The sequence below is a fragment of the Suncus etruscus genome, chromosome 15 (genome assembly GCF_024139225.1).
Source record: "Suncus etruscus isolate mSunEtr1 chromosome 15, mSunEtr1.pri.cur, whole genome shotgun sequence".
NCBI lineage: Eukaryota > Metazoa > Chordata > Mammalia > Eulipotyphla > Soricidae > Suncus > Suncus etruscus.
The window spans coordinates 11,555,794-11,570,596 of NC_064862.1; the positions used below are offsets into that span (position 1 = coordinate 11,555,794).

Consider the following 14,803-nt stretch of genomic DNA (forward strand, 5'->3'; position numbering starts at 1 on the left):
ATCAGGTTGAAAAAAAAAAAAAAGAATGGCCTGTGCCTATGTTTGGACTCCATTTTTGGAGTTCACTCTTCTCTAACTTGATGACATATGGAGGCCTTCTCACTTGTTCAGAGCATTCATACTCAGCATACCTCAGGCTGGGTAGAGGCCAGAAATGAAAATTACAGGTGGTATATTGATAGCATCATTATTCCTTTAGAAACAAAATCAAGAGATTAAAATGGAGAACACCGCACATTGAAACTAGACATCTCAAGCATGTAATTGTATATTTATTTCTCTTTTTAAAGAACACTTCTTAATGTAATTCAATATACAAACTTGGTTTCACAGAATTATAATCCACTATATAGCACAAAGATAACCCAGATTGTATGTGTGCGTTGGTGCACGTGTTGTCCCCCCTCCCTTCCTTTCATTCCTCTGCACCTACAAAGGCTTCCCCCGCCATCAACACTATCCAAAGCTCCTTCCAAAAGTGAAAGTATACAAAAGACATCCTCCTCCAGAGTTCTTTTCCCTGGAAAGCTTCTTTCCTCAATCCCCCTGAGATAGCCAGGAGTATGTCACTCTTCCCTCTTCCAATGGGTAAAGTGACTTCCCCTAAAGCTTATGCCAACCCTGTTACCGTGTGGATCAGCTGGCAGGAAGGAAGGGCTGGTGAGCGGGTCTCCATGCCTCTTCCTGCTTCCACACCCCACCTTCAGAGTCCAAGCGCAACTCCTCTCTAGTAGCCTTAGTTCCAGTCACCTTCTTGTGCAGAAAGAACCAAGGACACTTGGACGCCCAGGTCTTCTCCATGGGCAGCGCACAGCACTGCCTGCCAAGCCACCGGGCCGGCCGATAACCAAGCTCTACACAGTCCCACGTGTTTTTTCTGTCACTTTAATTTTTAAAGACACCCTAGCATAGGTCTGTGGCAACCTAGTGTCCAATGAGTTACATTAAATTGTACCAGTGATGCACTTGTACATATTTACATGGGGTGGAATGTTTTCCCATATTTTCAGATGAGTATATAGATCAACATGTTCACATAAGACCAAATACTTTTAATATTATTTATAACTGATTTATAAAGCTTTGAAAAAACTCACAAGAGCACATTGTTTACTTTAATGCTTTACGGTACTATCAGTTGAAAATCACAATCAGCACTTAAGTTATAGTCAATCCAGCAAACAAGAGAAAAAAAATTTACAAGCGTTAAGTACTGACTAGTACGTCCTTTATCTTTTTTTAAACTAATGTATAAGTGCAGAATAAGACTCTAGTTTAAATATCTTGTTTACAATATACACTTTTTGTTCTACTTATGCAACAGTAAATCCCATGCTTCACATAGAAAAGCAATCCACAACATTAAGAAAAAATGTACAATTTATGAAACAAAGTAAATAAATATTAGTATTACAGAATCAGAGCTGTACATAAAAGCTGTTCAGTTTTAATCATATAAAAATATTTTTTAGTGCAACCTCACATATAGTTTGATGCTGTTTTGCTTTACATCATTTAGATCAAGTGTCCCAAAAAGGAAAGAAATTACATTTATTACAAAGCAGATACACAAATTCTAAAATATGTACAAAGTACTGCTAAAAAGTGCTTATAAGAATATAAGCAAAGTAAAGAAAAGGCACAAACATCTGTACAAGTTGAAAAGTACCAGACCCAATAGGTTAACTTCAAATTTTGTTTTGGTCAGGCTCATGATGACTTGTTAATTTTCCTAATTCTTTTGAAATAACAAAAGTATATATAATAGCAAACTACTGTAACTTAGGACAGGCATGCTATCAATTGGATTACCTCTATTTCTAGAAAAAAACAAAACAAACAAAAAAACAAATGGGGAAATGTGTCAATGAAAAGTCTCCATGCATCTTAGATCAATGTAGTTGGCTCTTTTCTGATGAAGACTCTTTGCTTTCCTCTGTGCTTGAAGGTAATTCTTTGCTCCTTAGAAAGCCCGGCTGTCTGTCCTCCAGACATCTCTGACTGTAAAACGTGGAGTGAGCTAATGCAGTCTGTGATGTACCAAAATGGTCGTTTTCACCATCATGCAAGTCAGGGTGGGGAGCTGAGGCACAGGGCTGGCCTGGCTCAGATCCACTAAAGTGTCTAATGCTAGCATGTGCACTTTCCAAGGGTTTCTGATGGGGCTGATCTGCCAGGGGCACCCTGGCAGGCTGATCTGATGCCCCAAGCAGAGTGGCCTCTTCTGTGGCAATCCGGAGAGAGGCAATGGCTTTTGTACAAGTCTGGATGTTTTCCTCCTGTTCCCTCTCAGTGGCATTGAGGCTGTCTTCTGAAGTGCTCTGTTTCATCAGGAGGCGAGGAGAAGAGGGGGTGCTAGGCGGACCAGTTGACTGCAAAAGGTGTGGAGATCGTTTCTCCTGCTGCTTAGAAAGCAAGTAGGGATCCTTCGGGAAGGAGTCCCTGGAAGTGCCTTTCTTCTCCTCAGAGCCCTCCATGGGCAGAGGCAAAGTGGGTGGAGGATGTAAACCGGAAAGGGCCGGCGGCATGGAGTGAACCATTTGGATCCCACCAACTGGCACCATGGGGATAGGAGCTCGCACTTGTTGCTGGGAGTGGAGTGGAAGATGACTGAAGACATAGTCATTAGGACCCTCAGGGAAAAGGCTGGAGACTGGATGTTCATAAGCACCTTCTTGGTCTCCATAGAGACTGAAGTAAGGAACCTGAGGTAATCCTCTTCTTAAATTCTGCAGGGGGAGACAGGAGAACACTTAGGATTCACCACGACTCATGCCACCTCAAGTGAAGGCCCAGCACTCACTCAAAGCACTTTAAAGACAACTTGAAGACTTTTATCAATATTTTTATTTTTCAAGACAAACGAGATTTTTTCTCAGTTGTCTCTTAGAAACTTTCAATGAAATTGCTGCTCTGTGAAAATTACTTTTGTTTTGAAACACCAATGTGATAAAACATGCAGTGTGTTTTCTGATCCACAGATGGAGACACATTTCAGCTGTTTTGGTTGTTATGTTTTTCTTATTTTGATAAAAGGAATAAGAAGAAAATAATGAATAATTACCAGATAAATCTCATAGAACTGGAAAAATAACCCCACAAAGACAAGATTTTTCAATTAAAAAAAAGAAAGATTGCCATCTGTTTATATACTGGACAGATTTTTAATATTTGTCTTAAATTCTGGTAAGTATAAATGGAGTGGCAGTTTTGAATAGAGAGAGAGGCATGTTTTCGTTCTATCTTTTTTTTTTTTTTACATTTTCCACAGAACAGATGACAATTTGGTGGTGATATATAAAATAGTTCCTCCAAAGGGCAAGACGCTGATCTGATGGAACGAATTCCTGATGAAGAGATAGCCTGAATAGAAAACCAATCAGCTTCTTTATCAAATCACAAATCACAGTCAGTTCTTGTACGGAAACTATCTAATAAATGCCTAGCTCAATGCGTTATCATTTTTAACAGGACTCATTCAACACAGAAACAAAGATATTTGTGTTTTCATTTTGTTCTATTATTTCCATTTAAATACTTCTTTATATTTTAGCGAATTAAATATTTTTAAAATTTAGGCTAGAATTTTTTTATTCAAGCCTAAAATTCTGGGTCCCACATGTAAAAAATGAATAAATTATTTTCTTTAACAAATCAACAGACTGTGAAAATTCAGGCTTTAATGAGTATTTTCCTATTTATATTTTGGAGTCAATTTTTTTTGGGGGGCTCACACCGGTGATTCTCAGGGGTTACTCCTGGCTCTGCGTTCAGAAATTGCTTCTGGCTTGGGGAACCCAGGTCCATCTTGGGCAGCCGCATGCAAGGCAAACACCCTATCCTTGTGCTATTGCTCCGGCCCCTGATTCATCTAGTTCTATTTCAATTATAAAACAGAATCAGGAGCTAGAGGTGAAGAATCTTATCTGCTGCTCTTGGCTAAACCTTAGTCAAGTTGGAAATAAATTATTTGGCCTAGAAGTGGGAAAGTAATCATATAATAAGCAATTATTTTTTATCACAAAGGCATTGTAAGTTGGGTGAGGTGATATGTCACTGGTATTAAAACTCATTTAAATGCTACTACCCAATATTCCTCTTGTAATCAATTAGGTTTAGAAATAGGCTGTGGGACCAGAGCAATAGTATAATGGATAGGGCATTTGTTTTGCATGCAACCAAACTGGGTTCAATCCTGGGCATCCCATATGGTCCCCTCAGCCTGCCAGGAGTGATTTCTGAACACAAAGCCAGAAGTAACACCTGAGCACCACTGGATGTGGTCCAAAAATAAAAACAAACAAAAACAAAAATAAAAAATATAGGCTGTTTCTTTCATCAAAGACCTATTAAGATTAAAGAACTGTATTGCTTTCAATAGCATTGCTTCTCATAAATACAATAGTTGCAGACATAGAATTTAACTGAAATATGGGATGACAATTTTTCCAGTTTGGTTGCATGCACAGAACAGGGATGGAGGAGCTAGCCAAATGTATCCACAGTGTATTAAGTGTATACATATACATATATATATACACACATATATAAAGGTTTACTTATGTAAAGCATATGTCCCAAACCATACACCCATCTGCTAAATAGTATTGGTAAGTCCTCCTGAAAAAATGTTAAGGAGCTGGGCCAGCAAGAGGTTTCTTGCCTAAGGGAGAGCAGGGGACATGGGAAAGGAGAAAAGGGAAGTTAGGAGGTACAACCACAATAGGAAGAAGATGCAAGTGCTACACTGTGAGTGACCTAGCCTTATACATTAGCTTCAGAGAAAAGCATTTCCTTGGCATAAAATTAAGACCTATCCTAAAGTTGCTAAAAATAGCAGGAGGCTTTCAGCTTACTGCATTCCTTATAGCAGAATGGTAACTTTCTTCAAGAGCAGAAATGTGCTAATTTATTAGCCACCTCCCTGGCTACCATAAATAGATGAAGAAATTGTGGCCAAGAAGTTAGGTGACTTATCTAAAAAAATCACAGAGGTGGCAAGAACTGAATGTTGACTCTTTCACCAGACAATGTTTATCTATAGTATACACATCTTTGTCTCCTTGTTCTTTGTGAATCTTTAAAAATAGAAAAATTAATTTTCTTCAATAAAAACAGTACAGAAGCTATAATTTTTTCATCCTCTTTCTTGAGCCATGTATAGTACTTTCTCAAGTCAATATCTATAAAATAAATGAAGACTTAATTATCTACCGTCATATATTTAAAGCTTATCATAGGAAAAACAGAATAGGGTAGGGGCCAGAGTAATAGTATAGTGGGTAAGGCATTTGCCTTGCATGCAGTTAACTCTGGTGCTGATGCCTGGTACCCCATTTTATATCTGGAGCACCACCAGGAGTCATTCCGGAATGCAGAGCCAGAAGTAAGTCCTGATTATTACTGGATGTGGCACCCAACCCTCCTTCTCAAATTAATAAAAAGAAAAGAAAAGAAAAGAAAAAAGACTAGGGTAGTAGGTCCTGTGCATACTGTCTTCTTCAAACCTTGGATGTACCCATCCAAATAGAATTAGATGACGAGTTTACAGGGTCCTTTCTAGACTTGATTGCTATTCTGTGAGCTCTTGTTTAGTGACAAGCAAAAGACAAGAGATTTATTTATTTAATTAATTATTTCTGGTCATATTCACACATATTCAGTGTGTTCAGGGCTTACTTCTGGCTTTTTAAATCAGGCATCATTCTTGGTTGGCTCAGAGGATCATATGAAATGCCTGGGATTGGACCAAAGTCAGCTGCATGATCTAGTCCCAAGGAATTTATTTTTAATGTAATTACCATGAAAAAGGCATACTTTTAATATAATTCTAGTGAGTAATATCATATATTATTCAATTAATATGACCACCAGAAGGAAGATTGTCATGGCATCAGCAGTTCTATTTGGTTCTGGCAACAAAAATCTTCTTCATAGGAAGGTGAAGATCCTATACTGCTCCTCAAAAAAGTGGTGCAATAAAGGTCATAATAGTAGGTGTTTAGGATCAAATGCCCTCACTTCAGGAAGGACTTCCAGATTTTTCCTTCATCTCTTTTACCCAAAGCAATAAGCTGTTTATTCTTTGTTATATGGGATAAGGCATCAATGAATAAATGGGTTAAGAGATTCAAAACTCAAAACTTCAATAATCATATTAAAAACCACAGTGCCTAAGATGAAAAAAGGAAATGTGAAAGAGAAAGAGAGAAAAAAATTTCTGCCATAGTGTAGGGAGGGTGGGAGGTTGCAGGAGCTTAGAGGAAGACAGGAGGGAAACTAGGGACATTGGTGGCAGGAAATGTGCACTGATGAAAAGATGGGTGTTGGGCATTCTATGACTAAATAAAATTCAACCACAAACAACTTTATAACTGTATTTCACAGATTCAATTAAAATATTAAAAAAATTGTTTTTATAAATGGTAAAGTTCAATGATTCTAAATATTCAGGTGAACTGTTAGTTTTAAACAATATTTTGTAGGGGCTAGAGTGATAAGCAGGTAGGGTGTTTGACTTGCACATATCTCATTTGGGTTCAATCCCCAGCATCTCAGGGTCTCCAAAGCCTGCGAAGAGTAATTTCTGAGTGCAGAGCCAGGATTAATCCCTGAGCACCACCAATTGTTGCCCCAAAACTAAAACAATAATAATTTATAAAATCAATAATTATTAAGACCTTTATGTTTTATTTTTATTTATTTATTATTATTATTCTTGCAACAACTATCTAGAACACCAACTTTCTTTCAACACCTACCCTCCCTGCTCTGTGGGCAGGCATTTTTCTTCTTTCTCTTTCACATTTCCTTTTTTCCTCTTAGGCACTGTGGTTTTCAATATTGTTACTGAAGGTGAAGCCCATGATTTGAGTTTTGGATCTCTTATCCCATTTACTTCTATGATGTCTTATCCCATATAACAGAGAAAAACAGCTTATTGCGTTGGGTAAAAGAGATAATGGAATAATCTAGAAGTCTTCCCTGAAGTGAGGGCATTTGGTCCCAAACACCTAACTGTTGTGAGTTTTATCACACCATAAATATATCCCAAACTTGCATGAACAGCTTTCATCCACGTTTTCAATTCCTTTGCTTACTTGGGGGTTGCTTTCATTTTTTAATGACAGTAGTGTGTTAATAGTAATGGCTTACTTTTGGTGAGTGAAGCAGGTTCTTGAATAATGTAGTCCCTATGCATTATTCTTCTAATACTGAAACAAGAAATCCAAGCCAATATTGCCCAGTGTTCATCCACAGGAAAGAGATTTAGGAATAAGGCAAACCATCAAATAGAAAGCAGGCAGTAAACAAACATACTAGAGCAAATAAACTCAAAACATAGTAAAACTGTCATCTACGCTATATGCCCAGTTGTTTCTTTAAGTCTTACAAACACTAAAAAGAGGACATCAGAGTTTATGAGGACAGGGAATGAAGCAGGGCAAGTGCTTTTCAGAATATTAAACTTACAACCTAAATGGAATCCATGAAGGTTGCTGTTATCTGAATTTCTAATCAGGGCATACCAAAGAATCTCTGATCTCTTCTCCCTTGGCTCTCCTAATGCACTTGGCAGCTGGAGGAAGAAAAGCACATATGTGCATGTCTTTGATTTACAAACATGCCCAGGGTCATTGTCTCCTCTCCCAGGCCCTCTCTACTTTCACATGTCCACTCTGAGGGCAAGGTAATTAGTTTATTATAATAAAAAAGTCATTAAAATTCAATGTGCATGTCTGAATCAGAATCTTTACCTGGCTAAGAATGGTATCACTGACAAGTCAATGGCCCTGAAAATATTTGCCAATGAAGCCATGTCATTCAAAAACAAAATAACTTTTTCTACTCATGAAAAGGCTTGTGCTGATGTGTAAAATTCACTTTGAGAAGCATTGAGAAATGCTTCAGCTGTCACCAGCTCAGACACTACTACTCTGAGGCAATCTTGCACTGGGGAATAACATCACAACCACATTACTAACAGGAACATGAACCAAAACTCTCATACTATTTTCAGAGCCAAGGTAGCTTGTCACCTTGAGGTCTCCTGTTTTTTGTTGTTGTTGTTGTTTTGTTTTGATTTTTTTTTTGTATTTGTGAGTTAGGGGCCTATACCTAGTGGTGCTCAGAGTATAATCCTCAGGGGACTGTGCCAGGAATAGAATCTGGATTGACTGCATATAGGGCAAGTGTTTTTGTTTCATTTTGTTCAGTGGAAGGAGACTATTTCACTGTATGAAAGAAGGCAGAAGGCTGCAGGTGGAGAATGAAAGGAAAGTGTTCTGAATTCTTGTATGGTCTCTCTATCCCTCAAGAAACCTGTTATAATACATTTCACTGATGTGTTATCAAGTAGCTCTACTGTGATTGTATTTGCTTATTGGAAAGAGAAAACAAATTATACTTACAGGAGGCCCCAAGACAATTGGCTCTGCTTGCAAATATGGTCCCATGGACAATGGTGGGTTGTGGTATAAAGCCCTTCGAGGAGATGGCGCTCTGATGGTCGTCGCCATGTACCTTCTCTCTCTCCTGGGAGAGATCTCTCTTCTTGTGATAATATCTTTCCCAGGAGACAATGGCCTCCTTGGAGACAGATGCCTTCTAGGTGAGATATCTCTCTGTGACATCTCTCTTCTCAAAGCTGCTTCCTTTCTTGGTGAAAGATGTCTCATAGGTGACAGCTCTCTCCTCGGTGTTAAAAGTCTCCTGGGTGATAAATCTCCTTTGGGTATCAGATACCTCTTTGGAGAATTATCTCGACAGGGTGAAGAATCATATCCTGGTGAAGAATGGCGACTTGAGGGTGAGAAGTCCCGCGGCGAGGAGCTCGGATCTGAAGACAACATGTATTCTTCATCCATACAACTTGGTATATCTAACCTGTCTTTGTCTGGTTCTGAGTCTGTACTTTTGCTCTGGAATAACCTCTGGTATTCTGTCATCTGGGTATCATCACAAGAGTCGCTTGGCGTCATGAGCTGAGTCACCTGAATACTAGGTAAAGTAACCAAATAGCTGATCAATGAAGAATGCCCCAGGGAACTGTCAGAAGGAACCCCATGTGGTACAGTGCCAACATTCACAGGCAAGGAGGAGAATCGAGGAGGCTGTGGACTGGTGCTTCTTGATCTTGTTTTTGGTGTCAAATCTCCCTGGTCTTCAAAGTCATCATCTTCATCATCATCATCATCATTTTCATCACCATCTTCGCCATCTGATTCTTCGGCATCTGAGAACTGATGGTCAGTTGAAATGCCAGACATGCTATGCTTCTCAGCCCCTTTGTGCAAATCTTCCATCGTTTCTGAAAACGGTGAGCAAAGACAATAGTGATTTAGACACAAACATTAAGGAGAGGACCTGACTTGGGCCCCATCTCCTGCAAAATTTCTTCAACCCGGCCAAGAAACATTTCTCTCTTTGAATTCCTCTGAAACTCTTTGAACGCATCTGAAACTTATTTCTGTGACCCTGCTCGGCTCCTTCTGTTTTTCCTTGCTAATCTGATTTCATCCTCCTTCTCTAGTAAATGTTCCATGCTAAGACCTGGTATCTTAGACATCATACGACTTAGAAAACCCTCAACAAAATGGATGTATAAAGTGACTACTGAAGACACTAGAGGGAAAAAATTATGTGACATCTCCCTACAGGTATAAACTTATGGTACAGGCACAAAGCATAGGCTTGGATGACCTCAATTCTCTATAAAGATTGATGATTTTTCTACAAGATTTCATCTGAACAGAAAAATATAAACATTACAATGGTTTTCTAATTAGCCCCAATTTTTCATAAAACCCAAATCACATCCCATTAAAGGGAAGCAGCACATTAATATTTAAATGCACCTCACAAAGCAATGGCAATTAGATTTCCTTTATGGTTCTAGATAAAAGTCTTTTCATAGTTCAGGCCTTTCTCCTCTTCAATCAAAACAGAAATGCATTTATTTCCTCTCAGTAGGTTTTAAGTAATTCAATGTGTCAGACTTCTTTTCTATATTTAGTATTTGGCAAAATGAAATGTGATCAGTTTTTGAAAAAGTACCTTCTTAAGCTACCACCTTGGTCACAAAGCTCCAGCATATGTAGGGAAGAAGGAAGTCAATAAAATAATAAAATACCTGCTTCCTCCGTCTCTGTGTCGTCTACAGATGTCATCGAGACACCCAATTCTAAGCATTTTTTCATGTGTGCTTTAGATTTCATATGCTTCGTAAGATTTCCTGAAAAGCACAGCCCAAAACAAAACAAAAACAGCAACAATCAGAAATCAGCGGTTTATCAAAGAGCAAGGATTGCTTCAAAATTCAATGTGAAGTAAACTAAAGGTAATACAGATAAGATCATAGGAGAGAGATCATAGGCAGGGTTGGAGTATAACACCTTGCAGGTATCAGGGTCTGAATTCAATCTGGGCATTGTGTGGTCCCCAGAGCACTGCCGGGGTGGTCTTGATGGCACCAAAACTTCTGAAACTGAGCAGTGTGTTGCACTTTAGGTCTGGTGGAGCAACATTAGGCCTGCACAGCCAAATCTAGTATGATAAGGAGTGGTCCTGAGCACTACTTGCAAAACTCTTCCCAATACACCGAAAAAAAAAAGAAAGAAAAGAAAAGAAAAGAAAAGGAAGGAAGGAAGGAAGGAAGGAAGGAAGGAAGGAAGGAAGGAAGGAAGGAAGGAAGGAAGGAAGGAAGGAAGGAAGGAAGGAAGGAAGGAAAGGAAGGAAGGAAGGAAGGAAGGAAGGAAGGAAGGAAGGAAGGAAGGAAGGAAGGAAGAAGGAAGGAAGAAAGAAAGAAAGAAAGAAAGAAAGAAAGAAAGAAAGAAAGAAAGAAAGGAAGGAAGGAAGGAAGGAAGGAAGGAAGGAAGGAAGGAAGGAAGGAAGGAAGGAAGGAAGGAAGGAAGGAAGGAAGGAAGGAAGGAAGGAAGAAAGAAAGAAAGAAAGAAAGAAAGAAAGAAAGAAAGAAAGAAAGAAAGAAAGAAAGAAAGAAAGAAAGAAAGAAAGAAAGAAAGAAAGAAAGAAAGAAAGAAAGAAAGAAAGAAAGAAAGGAGAAGAAAATAAAAATGTGTTTTTGCTTCACTCAAAGTTTCTAAAGATGCCAACACTTAAGAGCTTAGGGCTCATCTCAAATGTTTCTTGTTCATAAAGATGGAGGAGTAGATCCCCAGGATGACTGGGAATTCCATGCTTTCCTGGATGAGAAGTGGTCTAAAATCTTTGGTATAAATGGACTAGATTACTAGGATTCCATAGAAATAGTGTGACTTTAATGGGTTACAGGTCTTGGAGAAACTTTAGAGCAAAATATCATCCTCTACATATGCACTAAACTCCAGACTCCAGGAACTGTTCAGACACAGAAAAAATTCAAAAGAGCTTCAGTTATCAGGAAAATAAAACGTGAAAATTCATGTTAAAAGTAAGTCAACCCTGCAAATGAATTCATATCCACAAAAATACTTAGCTATTTAGATAAAACATTATCCTTAGTGATTAGTATGTCTGGCATATGTTAGCAAATTTAATGAAACCAGTTTCTACTACAATTCTAAAGCCTTGACAGTGTCTAATTTATTTTGACACTTTTATCATTATAAAAAATGTTATGTCAAGTATTATGATGGCATAAAAATATTTACAATTGTATGTATATGTTTATGTGCATGGGTTTTCATATTTTATAACTGCTACTGGAATTTAGAAATGATTAAAACACTGACCCAATCACTTTTGGCTTTGGATCTATATATCATACATATTTATATTACTTAAGGTCATATGAAAAAAATTCAGTTGTTCAATCTTTTGGGAAAACAATATAGCCATTTCTCAAAAAGATAGCAGCTCTCACATGACCCGCTGCTGGGAATATACCTTACGAGTCCAAAAACACAATACAGAAAGGGCATCTACACTCCTATGTTTATCACAGCAATATTCACAATAACCAAACTATGAAAGCAATCCAAGTGTTGAAGAACAGATGTGTGGATAAAGGAGTTTGGAACCTCTACACAATGGAATGCTATGTAATTAGGAAAAATTAAGTCATAAAGTTTGCTTATAGATGATGGATATGAAGAGTAAGCTGAGTGAAGTGAGTCAGAGAGAGGTATTGATTGACACAAATGATCACACTCATTTGTGGGATATCAATAGAAAGATAGTATGGTAATAATATCCAAAGACAATAGTAATAAGGGTCAGGAGGACCAAGTTCATGGTAAAAAACTTGCCAAAAAGATTAAAGTAATGCAGTTAGGACAGAGAAAGGACTACTGTGACAATAAGAGTTGGAAATGATCACTGTGACAAGAATTGGGGCTGAAAAGAGGCAATGTAATATGCATGTTATAACTTCAGTAACGGTATCAGTAATGATAATCAGTGTCCTAAAGGAAAAAGGAAGAGAGAGACACACCAAGAGAAGAAAACATCGCTATAGAGACAGGCAGGGGGAAGGGCGGAAGGAAATATGGACATTGATGGCAGGAAATATGCATTGGTGAAGGGTGTTGTACATTGTATGACAAACACAATTATGAACAACTTTCTAATTGTTGTATCTCATGGAGAGTCAATTAAAAATTACAAAATAATATATATAAATCCAAGCTTCAAAACTCAAAAGGTAAATAACTAAACAATGGAAGAGATCTAGTTGTCAGAGCTGCATACTATCAGATACTGCTTTACCCAGCAAATGCTGAATTTTTAAAATAAGGTTCATTAAATCTCAGTTGGAAAACAACTTATTTCCCTTCTATAAGTACTTAGCTTACAATTAATGTAATGAATAATAATATATGAGAAATAAACCTGGATTCTTGTTTATTACGTTATTTGCTGATACATCTGTGAATTGTACTTGCTAATTTGGTAACTCCAAATACAGGATTATTCCCAGGACCTTACTTCTCTTACTTAAAAATAGTATCCATACTTTTTCTGATCTCAAAATCAAGTACATCTACTGTGACACATTGTCTCTGCCCCTGTATATTAAGCACATAAGACAAAAAATGTATTTGCATCTTAATATGGCCACTTCTATTCTTTTTTTCTCAGACTGAGTTTAGTTGTTCATTGTTCAGACTTGATTCGCAGTTAGAAGAAGGACTCTGAAGCAATTCCATTCTGGCTTTAGGTTATTAAAATCTTGAGCTTCTGAAGTACTACAGCAAGCAGAAGGGAGTAGAATGGCACAAAGAAGGCAAGGAAGTCATGACCTAGGCCTGAAGGAAGGAATGGACCAACAGGTACTCTCCAGAAATGTGCTCAGTTAACTGACCTACCAACATTAACTTCAACTATGTAAAAATGGACCCCCGGCTTCCCCAGGTGATATACTTATTTTAATATTCCAAGTCATTTGTAACTACCCAAAGGGTGGCAAAGAAAGTCTAGTAATGGCCACAAAAATATTATTTTCAGCAAAAACTCTAGAATAATGATGTATAAGCATATTGAGTTTGCTTTGAAGAAATCAAGCAATGTGATATTTCTTTACCTAATAATAAATAAGCAAAAAATTACTCACAGAGCTACACCTGCAACAAATCCATGTGCCCAATCAAGATATACCAGATTTGCAATATTTCCTAAAAGCAAAGTTTCTGTTTTCTCTCCCAGAAATTTCTCTCAGCAAAGTTCTACACAAATTTTGATTATACAAAAGTGGATGGAATTTAAAGTATTTTATGGCTGTCCTTTGAAATGCAAACAAACACTCCCCTTTTTAGGCTTCAATGAGGAGAAATGCTGTAATACAAATACTTCTTTGGGAAGGAAGTCTTCCAACCAGTGTCTGAGAGTCCATGGGGCATTCTGAGTGATACTCAGAGGAACAAGAGGTGTTGAACATTGAACCCAAGGTCTCTGTATGCCATTGAGCTAGCTCCCTAGCTAACTACTATACTACACAAAAATTTAGATTAGGGGCTGGCGAGGTGGTGCTAGAGGTAAGGTGTCTGCATTGCAAGTGCTAGCCAAGGAAGGACCGCGGTTCGATTCCCCGGCGTCCCATATGGTCCTCCCAAGCCAGGGGCAATTTCTGAGCACTTAGCCAGGAGTACCCCTGAGCATCAAATGGGTGTGGCCCGAAAAAAAAATATAACTATGTTGATGGAGCCAGAGAGATAACATAGAGGTGGGATGTTTCTGCCTTGCATGCAGAAGGAGGGTGGTTTGAATCCCGGCATTCCATATGGTCCCCCAAGCCTGCCATGAGTGATTTCTGAGCATAGAGTCAGAAGTAACCCCTGAGTGCTGCCAGATGTAAACACCCCCTCCAAATAACTATGTTGAGAAGCCACATATGTATACTACTGACAAACCAATAAAGACAATTTAGGGAGTTAGCTAAAAGAGAAAATCATGAAGCCAGAGAGATAATACAATGAATTGGATGCTTGCCTTACATGCAGCTGATCAGGGTTCAATCCAAGGTATATTAGGGAACCCATGTGAGCCCCACCAGAAATGATACCTGATTATAGATCCAGGAGTAATCCCTGAACACAACTGGCTATTGCCCAAAAACCAAAACCCAAACCCAAACCCAAACCCAAACCAAACCAAAACAAAACAAAACAAAAAAACCCTTCAATTTAAAAAAGAAAGAAAGGGATATATTGCTAAAATTTATTTCATTTAATATTTGATTTTCTTTATGGCTAATAGAACAGATTAACTGTCATTAAAATAATAGGAAATGATCTGAGATTAGCAAAGAGGTATTTATAAGATACATAAGTAATTTATACTAAAAATTTGTGTTTGTGACTTTATGATT

The 14,803-nt window shown here is 38.0% G+C and overlaps 1 protein-coding gene across 1 annotated transcript in view; it reads right to left on the reverse strand.

The window, feature by feature from the left end:
* Nucleotides 1-252: 252 nt before the first annotated feature.
* HIVEP2 (HIVEP zinc finger 2) overlaps nt 253-14,803 on the reverse strand; it is a 43,104-nt gene continuing 28,553 nt past the window's right edge. The window contains exons 6-8 of the mRNA XM_049789311.1: nt 10,133-10,234; nt 8,412-9,310; nt 253-2,729 (exon numbers count right to left, since the gene is read on the reverse strand). Coding sequence (XP_049645268.1) covers nt 1,893-2,729; nt 8,412-9,310; nt 10,133-10,234 — 1,838 coding nt within the window. The 3' untranslated portion in view covers nt 253-1,892. The remainder of the gene's footprint in view (nt 2,730-8,411; nt 9,311-10,132; nt 10,235-14,803) is intronic.